The sequence below is a fragment of the Hypomesus nipponensis genome, chromosome 1 (assembly GCF_054491055.1).
Source record: "Hypomesus nipponensis isolate SF chromosome 1, ASM5449105v1, whole genome shotgun sequence".
NCBI classification, from domain to species: domain Eukaryota; kingdom Metazoa; phylum Chordata; class Actinopteri; order Osmeriformes; family Osmeridae; genus Hypomesus; species Hypomesus nipponensis.
Window position 1 is genome coordinate 12,589,640 of NC_140361.1, and position 15,850 is coordinate 12,605,489.

Here is a 15,850-nt window from a genome sequence, read left to right on the forward strand (position 1 = left end):
ACTTAATACGCATTAAAGTCTAATTGCGTCTCATTATCAGACATAATATTATTATACACTTATTCATTGTTATTGTATTGTTTGACTATACACGACTCGCAAGGTACAGTACACTTATTATATTAGATCGCTGAGTGAATATGAACATACAGTATCCGTATGATTGCTGAATAGGCTAGTTTCATAATCTCATCCCTTCCCCAACGAGGTGTTACCACTTTTGATAGAACTCGTGCATGCTGCATTTAGCCTACCTGTATTCACATGTGATCTTAGCTATATAATTCATCTTTTTGATGCACAAGTTTTAATGCGTGATTTCTAACCTATTTGCTCCTCAAGATTGAGCGCAGTTTGTCTATTACATTTGTCTTACAAATATATTTGTTCCATTTGGTCCAGATAGTAACAACGACACTGCTTCAAAGTGGCCACCAGAGTTCACTGTTCCAACCTTCCAGCACACAATGGCTGGGGATGCGTTTCCTTATTTGACAGCGAGGGTTGTTGTCAGAACATTCACAACAAGGTAGATGCTGAAAGAATAAATGCAACAATCGAAAGGAATTCACGGCAACTCTACTAAAGAAAAAGTGTTTTGATCTCACTTAGCGTTAATATTTTTGCCACAAGAGTATTGATTCAACGCCGAATGCATGTTTTTGTCGCTACCTTTCAAAGCGCCCAAGGATTTGTTGTCAGCCAGCAATACCTACAGTAAGCTGTCTAGCTAACTAGCTAGCTAGCTGGGTACCTCAATGGCCAAGTGTCTCTGATTTTAATAAGCTGGCTGGCTGGCTAGCTTACAAGTTAGCTGGCTAGCTGGCTAGCTAATGTTTCCGACTGATTGTAATGGAACGTTAGTTATTTAGCTTAAATGCTACACAAGTGCATCAAAATAAGTTTTAAAGTGTATTAATTAGCCTAGCTAATTTGCTAGCCTCGACGCTTGGAAGAATGAGTAGAAAACATCATCATTTCAAAGGAGCAGAAGTAAGCTGCTGCGTGAAATACTTTTTGTTTGGATTTAACATCATATTTTGGGTAAGTTGACTTTCCGTTGATAAGTTGTCAAATAATAATGGACTTTTTGTAGTTATCCGTTTTATAACACTGTTGTTACATTGTGACTGGGATGAATGACAGTGTGGTGGGTTGACCAAGTCAGCGTGGTACCAGAAAGGTACCGTCACTGACACCTAGTATGCCGCAGTGAGATGATGAAACGATATAAATAAATCACGGTTAAATAATTTATCAGGAAATATAGCTGCGATGGTTTTGGCCTGTGCATTTGCATACTGCAATCTAATGTGGTTTTCCCGAGACATATCTCACCATTCTAACATGATTGCAATGTTGGGCTTTGGAAGGTCAATTGGCAATACATCTCTTGTGTGTGTGTGTGTATGTGTATGTGTATGTGTATGTGTATGTGTATGTGTATGTGTATGTGTATGTGTATGTGTGTTGGAGAAGTCTGTGTCAGAGAGAGAGAGAGAGAGACAGAGAGATAGAGCATGAAGAGATTGTCGACAGTGACAGAGAGAGAAAGAGGCAGAGATAGTTGTGTTCCCTCTCAGTCCTTGTAAATAATAGTCCTTGTAAATCTTTTGAAACTAGGGGAGCCTATGTGTGTTGTTGTCGGTAGCTAGCGGCCCCTACACATCCTTTTAATCTCAGCCTTGACTATTAACCTGTTGTAATGACTCCTTGGGGCTTATCTCATCGTAGTTCAGCCTCCAACAGCCACCCTAATGACAGTGAGCTATGGGCCACTGGAGCCCTGGATCGTGGGCATCAACTCAAGCCGTGTTATGGAGGCTCACTGCAGGCCTGACTAATCATCTCCTGTGCTCCTTAGAGGCCCCTGCCCTCCTGTTCCTCCTCATCCACCTCCCACTCATCCCTCTCTTTCACAAAGAGCCATGACTCTCCCCAGAGAAGTCACAGATCTCAAAGCGAGAGTTGTGACTGTGATAAACACCCCCGTGTATCGCAAACCTTTCTCCATTTTTCAAGGGGAAGGCGTCACACGCCATACCCACAGGTGTCTTCCAGAGGACTGGCCTGTGTTCCCACATTGTTCCCGGTCTGTCTCCTGTACCCTCCAGCCTCCTGCTAGCCACCCTCCTCAGCGCTGGGGTTAGCCTGCTCCACCGAGGGGGCTTGCTGTTTCCACCACACCCCCACGTCCCGGTTCTCCATCTCTGAAAAGCATCTGTGTTCACACGGCCTTTCCCCCCCGCCCTCCACAACCATGTCTCCTCTGCTCTGCATTAATATATCATGAGTGTGGGTGAGGGAATGGCGTGTCTGGGTCTTCCCACACAGTGTCTGCGAGGGATAAAGCCATGCAGACTCCAGCGTCATCAGGCTCTCCTTTCCTCACACAGTCCTTTCAGTGTCTGGGCTGCTATTGTGCTCAGACGCAGTGTGACAGTATTGTTTGTCACAAGCAAACACACTGAATGTGTGAGAACAAAGGATGTGTGTGTGTGTGGGGTGGGGTGTGTGGGGTGAGGGGGGCTCAGGGTATGTGTTTTCCTCTTGACACATTAGATCCCACCAAGCTCATCAAGAGCTGGGAGCCTCATGCCCCACTCCTCCTTCTCCGCCTCCTTAACCACCACCTCATTCTCCCCCTCCTCCTTTCCCACCTTTTATCACTTACTGCTTATACTGTTCTTCTTGGACCACCATCTCCACCACCTCTTCCTCCATCTCCATCACCACCTCCTCCATCTCCACCACCACCTCCTCCATCTCCACCACCACCTCCTCCATCTCCACCACCACCTCCCCCATCTCCACCAGCTCTTCCAACATCTCCACCACCTCTTCCACCATCTCCACCACCTCTTCCATCTCCACCACCTCTTCCTCCATCTCCACCACCTCCTCCATCTCCACCACCACCTCCTCCATCTCCTTCTCAATCTTCTACACCTCCTCCACCATATCCACCACCTCTTCCATCTCCACCACCTCCTCCTCCGTGTTGTCTAGCAGAACATTATCATCCCGCACCACGACTTGGTCACAGATATGAGAGAGAGGGAATCTCAGCCACACACAATGATCTGTGGGCTAGCAGCATCCCAGAACTTTGGCCTGCATCGCAGCATATCCCTGTGGACTCTTCTTGGAGGGCTGGGGCTCTCCTGATGGGAAGTTCACTGTGTTGTAATTGAGCGCTTATTGTCTTGGAATGACTGAATCACATGTCTGACTCATCTCAGCCCTCCAGTTCTCCTGCAGCTCAGAGGCAGAGCAGCGTGTTCCGGCACGTTCTGCGTTTCCGTTGGCCGATGACAAGCTGTGCCTCGCGTGTGTGTGTGTGTGGGGTGGGCTGGGCTGGGTGTAAAAAAAAAACTGGATCGGTTAGGTAAACCAGAGGCAAAATGGCATAATGTAGGTTAGAGTTGAAGTCTTTATGCCGACATCACATCTTCTTTTTTACTTGCAAACAATGCTGGTGAACCTCACACAGCTGTTTGTGAAGAGGTTGCATAGTGTAGGCTGGCCTGTGTCTCAGAGACCACAATGGGGGATTGGAAGTGGTCCTAAAGGCTGACTCAAACACAACCCTAGAATAATATCCAGCCCAGACTAATTGTGCAGTAACTGTATTAGCAGCAGACTAATGAGAGCTGTGTAGATCTGTTACAGCTCCTCTCACTGGAGCTTGTCACTGACACACTCTCTCTCCCATGAAATAACACCTAGCCCACGTGCCCAGAATAGGCCCATTCCTCCAACGAGTAATTAAGCGTGTTTTCCACCCGGGTTGGTGAGGTGTTTAGGAGCCCAGCACGCTGTAATTAAGAGCTCGTTAAGCTCAAACCAAGTGGCCCAGCTAACTAGATTCGATCTGTTTTATCAGCCATGGAGGCTTCTCTCCTGGCCTGGGTTGTACTGACTGACTGGGGTGTTCCTGCTTGGCAGATAGGCAGGTATTGTGGCCCTGGGAAGGTAGCAGGGTTATGTACAGTAAGCAGCTTGGTGCCCCCTGGTAAATGCATCAGCCGACACAGTCACGGTGTGTGGAATGAGTGGAAATGCTGAATTTCACGAGTTGTTCTGGAGTTTGTTCCATGTTGATTGTCACTGTGCCAGGGAGGTGTTCTGTGTCACAGGCACACACCATTGTGGCCGTGTTAATGGACCAGTGTTAGCTGTGTGGAAACAGGGGCTTGGGGAGGGCTGTTGTTTGAAATCAAGTGTGTGTGTGAAGCATCACCTTGGGCAGGGATTGTCCACAGTTCAGTAGAGGTTAATAAGATCGTCTGTCTCAGAAAGACATCACATCGAGGAGTAGTAATCCCAGCGGCATCCTCCGCCCATCAGCCATTACCATCGCTGTACACACACCTGCACACTCTCACTGTGGTCCTTTAGCCTGCACCTGCACCTGCACAGACACACACACACACACACACACACTGTCATGCACTGCATTTTAAGATGGAATCTATATACCCCCAGCTACATACCGCAATACACACATACTCATACACACACACACGCACACACATGCATAGCATCCTGATGAGGGACACACAACACAGTGTGTAGTAGCTGGGACCTTCTCCCAGGGCTCTTGCCAGGCTCCCTAATCTGCGTGGATTACTTTGAGCTCGCGGAAAATGGGATTACGCCATAGGGTGACCTGCCCTATCTGATCTCTGATTGCCTGATTTACCCCGGCTTTCTCTGGAGCCCCTCAATACTAGACTCCCTGCACACTACCAGTCCTAGTACAGACTCCCTGCACACTACCAGGCCTAGAACAGACTCCCTGCACACTACCAGTCCTAGTACAGACTCCCTGCACACTACCAGTCCTAGAACAGACTCCCTGCACACTACCAGGCCTAGTACAGACTCCCTGCACACTACCAGTCCTAGTACAGACTCCCTGCACACTACCAGTCCTAGTACATACTCCCTGCATTCTACCAGTCCTAGAACAGACTCCCTGCATTCTACCAGTCCTAGTACAGACTCCCTGCACACTACCAGTCCTAGTACAGACTCCCTGCACACTACCAGTCCTAGTACAGACTCCCTGCATTCTACCAGTCGTAGTACAGACTCCCTGCACACTACCAGTCCTAGTACAGACTCCCTGCACACTACCAGTCCTAGTACAGACTCCCTGCATTCTACCAGTCCTAGTACAGACTCCCTGCACACTACCAGTCCTAGTACAGACTCCCTGCACACTCCCCTGGCTGAAACATTCCATGGAGAGTGACTAGCCTATATGGATATCAGCGTTGTTGTTAGGTATAGTATAGGGCTGTTTTTTGTAGGCCCTTGGGTGGCGGTTGCATCATTCTGTTGGGCGGTATGGGACAACGCAAATTGAATTTCTAGGCCTGTGGCTTGATTTAATTTAGCTCTAACAATGAAGGCCTAATGCATCTTAATTTAAAGATAGGCCTTTGTGTTAGGCTATATCAGGCTATTGTAACACGATTATACAATTCCGACGGTCATCTGCTATGAATCACAATAAGAAACAAAGGAGTCTGCGTTGGCTAAGTTAGGCTTGTTGAATTGGAACAATTCGTTAAGGTCCATCCATGTGAATCGTAGAAGTGGACCATTAGATGATGTTCATAACGAACCGTCTCATAAGGGAGCACACATCAGGAGGACTGGACGTGTGTCTGCATGTCTGTGCTGAGGTGTGCTCGCGTGTGTCGAGAGCTGGATTTCAGACATCTTGGCAGTGCCTGATTCCCACACAGGTTACCAGTGACGCAACAGCCTGGGTCTCAGGCATGTGTCTGGGGCTGGCTGCTGCTGGTTGTTCTAGGGCCTGCAGTCCTCCCAGAGACGCATGGCACTGGCAAAGACAGGCCCAGCCTACAGGAACTCCGGAAATCACAGTCTTTTGGACGGGAACCTTGAAATTAGGCCAAGGAATCTGTTCAAAGTCCTGACTGGAACCACAAGGCCATCATTAGTCTATTCTGGGGGTCTGTGTGTGGCTCTGTGTGGGTGTATCACTTATAAAATGAGTAGTGTTGGTGTTGTACAGTTTGACATCTAACCAGTCTTTTCAACATGATGTGTGATTGTTTTTCAGTTACTTGGAGCTTCGTTCCTTGCAATAGGACTGTGGGCATGGGCGGAAAAGGTAAACACACACACACACGCACACACACATACACACACACACAGGTTGAAATGGGAACAGCCTACAGTAGAATACCTCACATTCCATTGCTTATTATTCTGGCTGTTACCTAAGTAACAAAGCGAACTTCTTTGCACAGTGAGTTGAGCTCGAGCCGAGAGCAGCCACCAGTTGACAAATCCTGGAGCCCGGGCTGTACGCCGCGGTGAATCTGGGCTGGATCTGATAAACCGGTCAGGAAAGGTCAGGATGGCCCCAGAGATAGCCCACCGTGAACTCCAGTCAGGTAGCATTGTGACAGCAGCGGTAGCATGCCGTTGCAGAAGCGTTGGACAGGGCTGCTGGTGGGACGTGTCCAGGCATGCTCTGAGGTAAAGGTCTACTTTATGACCAACGTTTTTTTTTTGAGGCTGTAAACAGCTTGTTGTGTTAAGGTAGCAAGCTTACATGGCCTTCCACCCCTCTGGGAGTGGGAATGCTCTTGGTGCGTTGCGAAGCCTGACATGGGAACACACTCATTTTGGTTGTGCCTGCAGCCTCCCCCGCATACCCAAGGCCCTGTTTACAGTACGGCCGCAAATAAGCAGCCTTAATAAGGATACACATGCTTGTCATTACATATCATCATTTTCACACACGCAGACATAGTCGTTAATGTCTGCGTATCTGAGACCGTCAGTCTGGAACAGAGATTACATTGCAGTTATATTTGTCTGGAAGTCCTGGTGGAGGGTGGGCTCGCCTTTATCTCTTTATCTCACTAGAAACCACAAGGTCAGACTCTGCCTCAGCCCAGCCCTGCATGAAAGATGAGCCCTTTCAGGCCTCATTCCAACTGATTTAATGATTCCTGAATGGTCAATCAGCTCATTAATTAGCTGGAAATTGGACCAAGTCGGAGCGTAATTGCAGAAATAGTGTCGCCGTTCTGTAATCGAAGGTAATTACCTGTCTGGGACAGAGTCCATCTGTGTATGACTATGGAAATGATTTGCAGGGTTTTAACGATCAATCAAGATTTATTAATTTTTCTTGGATCCTTGTGATTAAATTAGTGGAACCCACCCTTGTTGAAACTAAAATAATTGTGAGATAATAAATTGCGGTATCTATTCCAATCGGCCCAGAGCATCCAACATCAGCCTGCTTTAACATTTACATTTATTCATTTGGCAGACACTTTTATCCAAAGCGACTTCCAAGAGAGAGCTTTACAAAAGTGCACAGGTCACTGATCATAACAACGAGAGCCCCAAAACATTGCCTATAGCTAGAACATGAAGCATACATTGTGAAAATTAAATAAGTGCCAATGGGAAGAACCATAAGAGCATGTCATTAAACAAGTCACAATTAAACAACATGAACCTCAAACAAGAGAATGCTTCAGACGTTTATGACAAAAATGCTTCTGATGTAGAAATCAATACTGCTGTTGAAAGTTCTATCTCATAAAAACATGAATCAGCCAGGAGACCAGGCTCCGTCACAACACAGCCAGTGTTGTGGGCTGCAGCAGTGCTCCTCATTTGGGGAGGAGGGCGTCCCAGGTGGAGCCTGTGGATGGACAGCCCAGCCCAACCCAGCCCAGCCCGGCATGGAGACCTTGACTGGCAGGGCCGGTGGTGCTGGGCACTCTAATTGTTTTAAGGAAATGTCAAAAGAAGGTTGTCTTTAAGAAGTGCTGGAATAGGGCCCAAGCCTGGGAGAGTTGAGTGCCAGACACAGTGGCAGGAAGATCACTTCTAGGAAGGGTGTGTGTGAAGGATGGGGGGTTGACGTGTTGGGAAGAAGGCCAACGTCTGTTCACGTAAGTGAGAAACAGTGGCTATTTAGAGGAAATGCTTAAGGATGGATGGGTTGTTTATGTTGGATCCAGGCCCATGTAACAATATGCTCTCTCTCTCTCTCTCTCTCTCTCTCTCTCTCTCTCCTCTCTCGCTCTCTCTCTCCTGTCCTCCAGGGGGTGCTGTCCAACCTGTCGTCCATCACAGACCTGGGGGGTTTCGACCCCGTGTGGCTCTTCATGGTGGTGGGCGCGGTCATGTTTGTCCTGGGCTTCGCCGGCTGCATCGGCGCACTCCGGGAAAACACCTTCCTACTCAAGTTTGTGAGTCACCTCTGCCTCGCTTCGCCTCGTCCTGCCGCCTCGCTCCGCTTGCGCCTTCTGTCGCTCCCACCTCGGCTCCGCAGCTGGCACCACCGGCGGCAGACACGGCTGGCCCTTGCCTGGGCTACGGCCTCGACTTGATTGGATGAGAGCGCGTCGCCGGTCTCCATAGCTTTATTGATAGCCGTGTGAGGAAGACTCTTTTAAAGAGGGGCTTAATAGCTTCTGGCAGGCCTGTCTCTCCGTGGCCATTACCTCCCCCCCACCTTCCAGCCCCCAAGCCTATTAGCGTCTTTGCAGCCCAGCTGTTAGGAGGGGAGGGGGGGGTGGCAGGGGGAACACAAGGAGCTGATAGTGTGCATGGGGATGTTGTTATAACCCCCCCCCCCTCCCCACCCACCCTCGCTGTTCAGCAGTGCACCTGTCTCCCCCAGCGTTTACAGTAAGTGATGACATAATGGTGCGTGAGGGGCCCCAGGGCTGCAGCCTTGTTCTCATTCAGTCACACAGGAACCCCCCCCCCCCCCCCCCCGAGACGGCCTTCCCAAGCCTGCACCCCCATCTGTCAGAGACACGCTGCGGGCCCCCCCCCCCCCCCCCCTCACACAGACCACAGCGCTGCTATTAGAGTCAGGTGGAGGTGGGACTGTGTTTGAGGATTCAGGTGGCTGTCTGGGAGAGTGTGGGTTTGTGAGAGTGTGTGTTTGTGAGAGTGTGTGTGTGTGTGCTGACCGTTCCCTCCGTCCTCCAGTTCTCCGTGTTCCTGGGCCTGATCTTCTTCCTGGAGCTGACGGCCGGCATCCTGGCCTTCGTCTTCAAGGACTGGATCAAGGACCAGCTCAACCTCTTCATCAACAACAACGTCAAGGCCTACCGGGACGACATCGACCTGCAGAACCTCATCGACTTCGCCCAGGAATACGTACGAACCCACCTCCATATACGGAACCTCGATTAAACATCCCTCTCTTATCTCTGCCCAAGTCGTGGTAGGATCTGGCTCCATTCCTGGAGCACTACTGATTGGTTCCTGGTCCACCCCTCCCCCTGATCTCTCACCTGTCCCTCCTGTGTCTGCAGTGGTCCTGCTGTGGAGCTCACGGGCCAAACGACTGGAACCTGAACATCTACTTCAACTGTACTGAGCTCAACCCCAGCAGGGAACGCTGCGGAGTGCCCTTCTCCTGCTGCGTGAAGGATCCGGCTGTGAGTGATCACACACACACACACACATACACGCCTTCAGTCATAACCTGCCAGACAGACATACATCCCCGTTAACGGCGGAGGCCTGGTCGTGATGGTTCTCCCTGTTCTCTTCCAGGAGGATGTCCTGAACACACAGTGTGGCTATGACGTCAGGCTTCAAGGGGTGGGTATCTGTTCTCTCCCCCGTTTACCCGCCATGACGCTCTGTTTACCGGACCGCTTCCTGTCTGTTGCCGGACCGCTTCCTGTCTGTTACCGGACCACTTCCTGTCTGTTACTTGACCACTTCCTGTCTGTTACCGGACCACTTCCTGTCTGTTACCTGCCCTTTTCCTCTCTGCTGTCCCTGTCTTCTCCTACATGGTTCAGGGATGAGGAGAGGGTGAAGGGTTAAATTGCTTTCCCCGGCTCCTACTCCTCAACCCTGCTCCTCCACTCTGCTCCATGCCTCAATAACAGTTTGCTTCTCTGGCAGGGATAATTGGTCTCCCGTTATAGCCTTGAGAACAGCCTTACTACTCTCTTTAATTGGGGACTCCAGTTGGTTATGCCAGTTCACCGCCTCCTGTCTCCCTCCCTCTTCTCTTTCTCTTTTTGTCTCTGTTCCTGTCCCTCTCATTCTTGCTTTCCTTCCTCCTTTCTGTCTATTTTTCTCTCCTCTATCTTTCTCTCTCTCTCTCTCTCTCTCTCTCTCTCTCTCTCTCTCTCTCTCTCTCTCTCTCTCTCTCCCTCTCTCTGTCTCTCTCTCTCTCTCTCACTCTCTCACTCTCTCTCTCTCTCTCCCTCTCTCTCTCTCTCTCTCTCTCTCTCTCTCTCTCTCTCTCTCTCTCTCTCTCTCTCTCCCTCTCTCTCTCTCTGTCTCCCTCTCTGTCTCTCTCTGTCTGTGTGTCTCACTCTCTATCTTCTGTGTATGTGGGTGTGGTGCTGACAGCTCCCAGCCCTGCAGTCAGCCTCCATTCAGCCAGTAGGACGCCATTGTAAACACTCCCTTCTGTCATTGAACCAGTCTTCACAGCCTCCATGGGAACTCTATCTGGGAGCAGCAGTGAGTTCCTGTGGCAGATGTGTTTGTGGAGGGTTGGGTCGGACAGGGGTAGGGGGCAGGAAAGGAGACAAACAGGCAGAGAATAGCACGGCAACAAAAACAGAAGGTTAAAACAGCTCCAGGGGAAGTCGGAACGACACGCAGACTTCCTAGCCTTTGGATTGGCTGCCCGGGGAACCCGGCTGCCTTTTGATTGGCGGAGAGCGAGGTTCACATTATTCTTTTTTTTTTGTTGCCTGGGAACAAAGGCTTCCTTGGTGGAGTGTCCTGGAGGCCAACAAAGACAGCATTGTTACCAGGTCCCTTTCTCCTCCACCGATCCTAGTGTCAGTGACACTGGCTCTTCTAAAGGCCACCTTGTCGCAGGGGCGTGTTCCTCTGCAGCGCTCTCCGGGGCCATCGAGGACGAAAAGAGAGAGCCCTCCTCCTCTAGTCACCCCCCCCCCCCCCCTCCGTGAAGATGATTCGATTGGTTCTACAACACTGTGATGTGTAGGCTTTCAGTTGTGACTGTCTGTCCGATAGGATACCCTCCTCACGAGCAGTGAAGCCAGCGAGCAGTGTGTACACACCATGACACATGGGGCGTGGCCTAACTGCTATAGGCATCACACAGTCGCACGCTTGGTCAAGGCGTTTGCTCTGACTCCACTGTGGTCCAAAGGGCACTCTCGACTGTGTTGATTTGCTCTCGAATGTCTTTCTCACGCTTTTTTCTATTTGTTGTTGTATCCTGAACAGGAGCTGGATCAGCAGAAGTATATCTACACAAAGGGCTGCGTGGGCCAGTTTGAAAAGTGGCTTCAGGATAACCTCATTGTGGTGGCTGGAATGTTTGTGGGCGTTGCACTTTTACAGGTAAATATCATCCTCCTCCAGGGCAATGATCGTGGATGGATGTGGGTTTTGTGTAATCGCTGCCACCTGCTGGTGGAAAAACTCCTCACGTACACCCATTGTCACCAATATCACTTCCTGTAGAGGTTCCCAGTGAGTGAGGTGTGATTAATATCACTTCTTGTCTCCCTGCGAGCAGATCTTCGGGATCTGCCTGGCCCAGAACCTGGTGAGCGACGTCAAAGCCGTCAAGGCCAACTGGTGATGTGCTCGGGCTGAGGAGATGGAACCCCATGCTGCCAAGCCCGCCCCCCCCCCCCCATACATCCCTCTAATTGTTCAGAGACTCCTAAGAGCACTTGTTTACTGACTTTCCAGGCAAGGGTTTACACAAACACACACACACACAACCAGGGGATCCCTGTGGATGTCTTATTAAGCCAACTTGAGAATCAGACTCCACTTCTAGATCCTTCTTTAATTCCCGTCTTCAGTGAGGTTTGTTGTTGGACAGCTACCAGACTGGAAGAAAATGGATCAAGCCTCATCTGAGTTCATGAGTAGCATAGCAGCTTCATTCCTCTCTAAGGTATTTGACAAGCCCTTCTGAAAGGCCTTTAAGGTCTGGTTCTTAAGGACTAGCCCACTAAGACTCCCCCTCCAGGATGTGGAGAGATGGGTTCTGGCTGCCTAGCTTGCTCACTGAGTCGTTTGATGTTATATTAACCTTGTATGATGTATACACCACTAAGAAACAATCTGGTAGGCATGAAACCACTTTTGCTAAACCCCCTTGCCAGAGAACAGGAGCCAGCTATTGTACATCTCTTCTACCAGGCCAGGAGGGAACATTCCTATTTAAGAATTTCAGATGTGTGTTGATTTACTTTTTTTTTTTTTTTTTTTCTGCCCTTGATATGGAGATGTTTTCAGCCGAGGGCCTCGTTAATGTCTCACACCATAGAGGTGTCGCACTATGATGACATCATCGTATCACCTGGGCGTGGGCGGGCGCGGGGTGGGGGGGAGGGGTCCAGTCTGTGTCCTCTCCTGGCCTGAGAAGGTCAAGCAGTCACTTTCATGTCTCTCCCCAGGCCTCTCTACCACATCAGAACCTGTCTAGTCGAGTCACACACACAGACACACAGAAGGAGGACCGTGTCCCCAGTTCCACTCTGTTCTCCATGCTAGGTTCCTGCTGGTTCCCATTGGGACTCAGCTGCACTAGTTGTGTTCTCTACTGTTCCAGGTTCTGGTCGCGGCTAGGGAACTATGTGGGAGGGCAGCGTTTTGGGGAGGTCCACCTCTTGTTGTTCTCAGAACATCTCTCCAGCACAGGGTGAGGCAGATATGGGGGCCTGAATACTGGACCTACTGATCCAACTCTGGTTCTCTGCATCCATGATGCCCTGTGTCCTCCAGCACCATTTGAAAGCTCGGGGACAAGCCAGTTATCCCTAATCGACTCTTTTTTTAAACTTATGTTTGCCTTGGTGTTTTACTTACTCGTGTCTGTACCTAACCTTTTTACTCAAGGTATCTCATTGATAACTGCTCTTATTTTTTGTAATTGATAACACAGATAGATTAGTCTCTTTATGATAGCAAGATATCTCTAATATAACATGAATGCTGCTTTGATGTTGACTTAGATACGTTATATATAGTCCAGTAACCAGACTAATCTAACAAGGTGATGGTAAAAAAAGAAAAGATAAAGAATGCCATATTATGATAATAGTTACTATGCATAAAGCTGAGGTATCATGTAGTACTTTCTACGTGTTTGTACTCTGTCAATACAAAGTTTACACTTTGTATTCCCTGTGTCAATGTCCTCTCTGGGAAGCATCTCCGGGTGTGTCGTGTCTGCGTGCCTCGCAGGCCAGTGAGGGCAGCTGCAGGCATGGCCACTGTAGAGCCAGGCTGACTCATTGGTGACCCAGACCCATAGTCCATGTATGACCACTAAACCCGGAGCTGTTCATGTTCTGGAGCCAATGTGTAGCTGTTCAGGGATGAGTCGGAGAGAGCTGTGTCGCCCCCCCCCCCCCCCACACACACACACAAACACAAACACCACACATGCACACCCCACACACACACGCATGCACAGCACACACACACAGATCCTGGCGCTCGTCTCGTCTGATTGAGCTCTTCACACAGGAGTCCTCGTCCAGCCTGATTGCTATCCTTAGATCAGGTCGGTGCTGGAATGTGGACCGTACTAGTGGTCACTGACAGCCATGTCCGTGCACTCCACTAACGACAGACTGGGACTAGAGCTAGGGCTGGGGCTGGGTGTGACCTCGTGCCAGGCTTGCTCCCGCACCAGGTTTCCCCCAGTTGTGAGGAGGCTGTGTTTACAGGCCTGCGCCCAGAGCTCACCTCATTGATCCGACTGAAGCCTTCCTCTCCCAGAGAAGCAGAGGCTTCACTCTGAATTGTTTGTTGAGATCCAGACTTGGGCCACACTACCAGGTGCCAAACCACAGACGCCATATTAGTCTGTCTTTGAGGAGACAGACTGTCTGGGGGTGTCCAGGGCCCAGGTGTTGAGCTTCTGCTGCGGTCGAACAAAGTAGACATGGATATGGTCCCGGTGGGGCCTCCACTTTGCTTGGTTACGATAAAGAGCAAACCGTAGCCATGGTAACAAATCACAAAACGGGTAACCACACCGCTTCTGTGAAATGCTTCCTGTAAGGGCCTACTGTATACTGTATGTCTGCAGGCGGTAGAGCGATGGCTCGTTAATTAGAAGGCCATATTGTTGTAGCACCATTAGACATGATCTCATTGTTTCTCTTGAGGAAGGGTTGAGGAGTGGGGACTATAGGGTGGGTTGTGGGGTGCAGAATTATTTGTGTCCTTGATGGTGATATTGGCCTTGCAACATGATAGCCCTTGATAGGCTCTCCTCCCCTAGGACCTTCCAGTCATTCCTGCGCAGGGGCGTCTTGCATATCATGAATGTATTTGTGGGATCAGGACAGGACCTGTGTCTGCCCTCTCAGCCACGCTCTTTATCCTGGGGTCGTTCAACACACATCACCTGTTCCATTGAAGGAATGTGAATCAATAAACAATGACTTTTTATGTTACGTGATTACAATTCTTTTCTCGGTGTAAGGAAATGGTACAGTGAGCAGACTTTTGGTTGAAGTGTATGAGTGAGTGTGTGAGCTGGTAGTGTGTTTAGACTTCATGATTATGGACCATTGTTTGTGTGTCTCGTGCATGCCCATTCCATCCTATGCATTCCATCTGTTATCTACACTAATTCATTTAGAACCAGTGGATTCTTACAAACTGATACATATCCGGCACAAATGTTTTCACAGTTTCAGTTGATTCCCGATGTGCATTTATGAATGACTCATACCAGTTTTACCTTGAACGTGTATGACATATGGGTTGTCTTGTATAATAAGAGCATGGCTGGTAACTGCATTGCATAACCATTTTTGTTGACTGTACAACGAATTTTGTGCAAACCTGGAAGTAAAACATTCATGTTTACATAGTCTCCCACGTGTCCCCCTCCCCCCGCCCAAGTCTACCTCATTGCTAATGCTGGGCTACTTTGGTTGTGATAAAGGAAGGTAGTCAAAATGATCTCTGACTTTGGGAGCAGCTCACAGCATCATCACACTTTAGAAAAGGTAAAAATAAGAAAACAAATATTTTGACTGCATTTTCCATTGTCCATCTAGATAAATCCAGTACTGGTTGATGAGGTTTGAACAGTTGCACAAGAAGGCTGCAGGTTTGGCCCTACCAGCTGACATTCAGTGGACCCAACCAGACCAAGCATTCCTCTTTAATGTCATATCATTATAGATTCCTATTAAAATGTTAAATGAGTGGGGTGATTTTTTTTTGGTCATTGCTTAATTCCATTTTCTGCCTGAGTCCATGTGTTATATATTCAGTAGAGCAGAATTTAAAAAGATACTATTACCCTTCAGTTGATAAATGTTCTCAGTATTTAGAATTCATTTTCAAGGGTTGCCTTGCGAACTGTTCTGAACTGTCCTGAAAATGCTTTCTGAGATGGAATGGTCTATTACACAGTCTATTGAGTTACGAATTTGCTTTTTCATATTGAATAAAGATATGATGCGTGCATTCATCTTTCTGTCTTCTGTTTAGCTTTTCTTCCAAAGTATACAAATAAGACCTGAAACAGAGCTGTAAACACCTATTCACCAAGGAGATATCTGGAGGTCTAGATTGAAGGCTACAAATACACTTCTGTCAAAGTAGGAATGCAGATCATTTAATTAAGCAACTGTGCTGGAGAAGCCAAGTCCTGTCAAACCCCTCCACTTCAAATGAGCCTATATTACAGTGTGAACTGAAGGCCTGCATGTGCACCGTGATAATCATCCACTAGACGGAGACAAATCGTCACAATCCCTCATCCTACAGGCATTGACCAGTGGAAGCCTCACAACCAATGCTTCTGATCTTCCTGACAATCACAGTCCTT

General features: G+C 48.8%; 1 protein-coding gene across 3 annotated transcripts; it reads left to right on the plus strand.

Moving 5' to 3' along the window:
* Nucleotides 1–475: 475 nt before the first annotated feature.
* On the plus strand, nucleotides 476–12,349 carry tspan17 (tetraspanin 17). 3 transcript variants are annotated; one of them, XM_084695375.1, is made up of 9 exons: nucleotides 955–1,044; nucleotides 6,101–6,151; nucleotides 6,291–6,522; nucleotides 8,115–8,261; nucleotides 9,013–9,183; nucleotides 9,342–9,467; nucleotides 9,586–9,633; nucleotides 11,257–11,373; nucleotides 11,552–12,349. In XM_084695375.1, the coding sequence occupies exons 3-9, from the start codon at nucleotides 6,463–6,465 to the stop codon at nucleotides 11,615–11,617; spliced, it is 735 nt and encodes a 244-aa protein (XP_084551501.1). In that variant the 5' UTR covers nucleotides 955–1,044; nucleotides 6,101–6,151; nucleotides 6,291–6,462; the 3' UTR covers nucleotides 11,618–12,349. The 3 variants fall into 3 exon arrangements, with proteins under 3 accessions (XP_084551500.1, XP_084551501.1, XP_084551502.1); XM_084695376.1 differs by having other exon boundaries at nucleotides 6,291–6,394; XM_084695374.1 differs by lacking the exon at nucleotides 6,291–6,522 and having other exon boundaries at nucleotides 476–1,044.
* The last annotated feature ends 3,501 nt before the right edge of the window (nucleotides 12,350–15,850 follow it).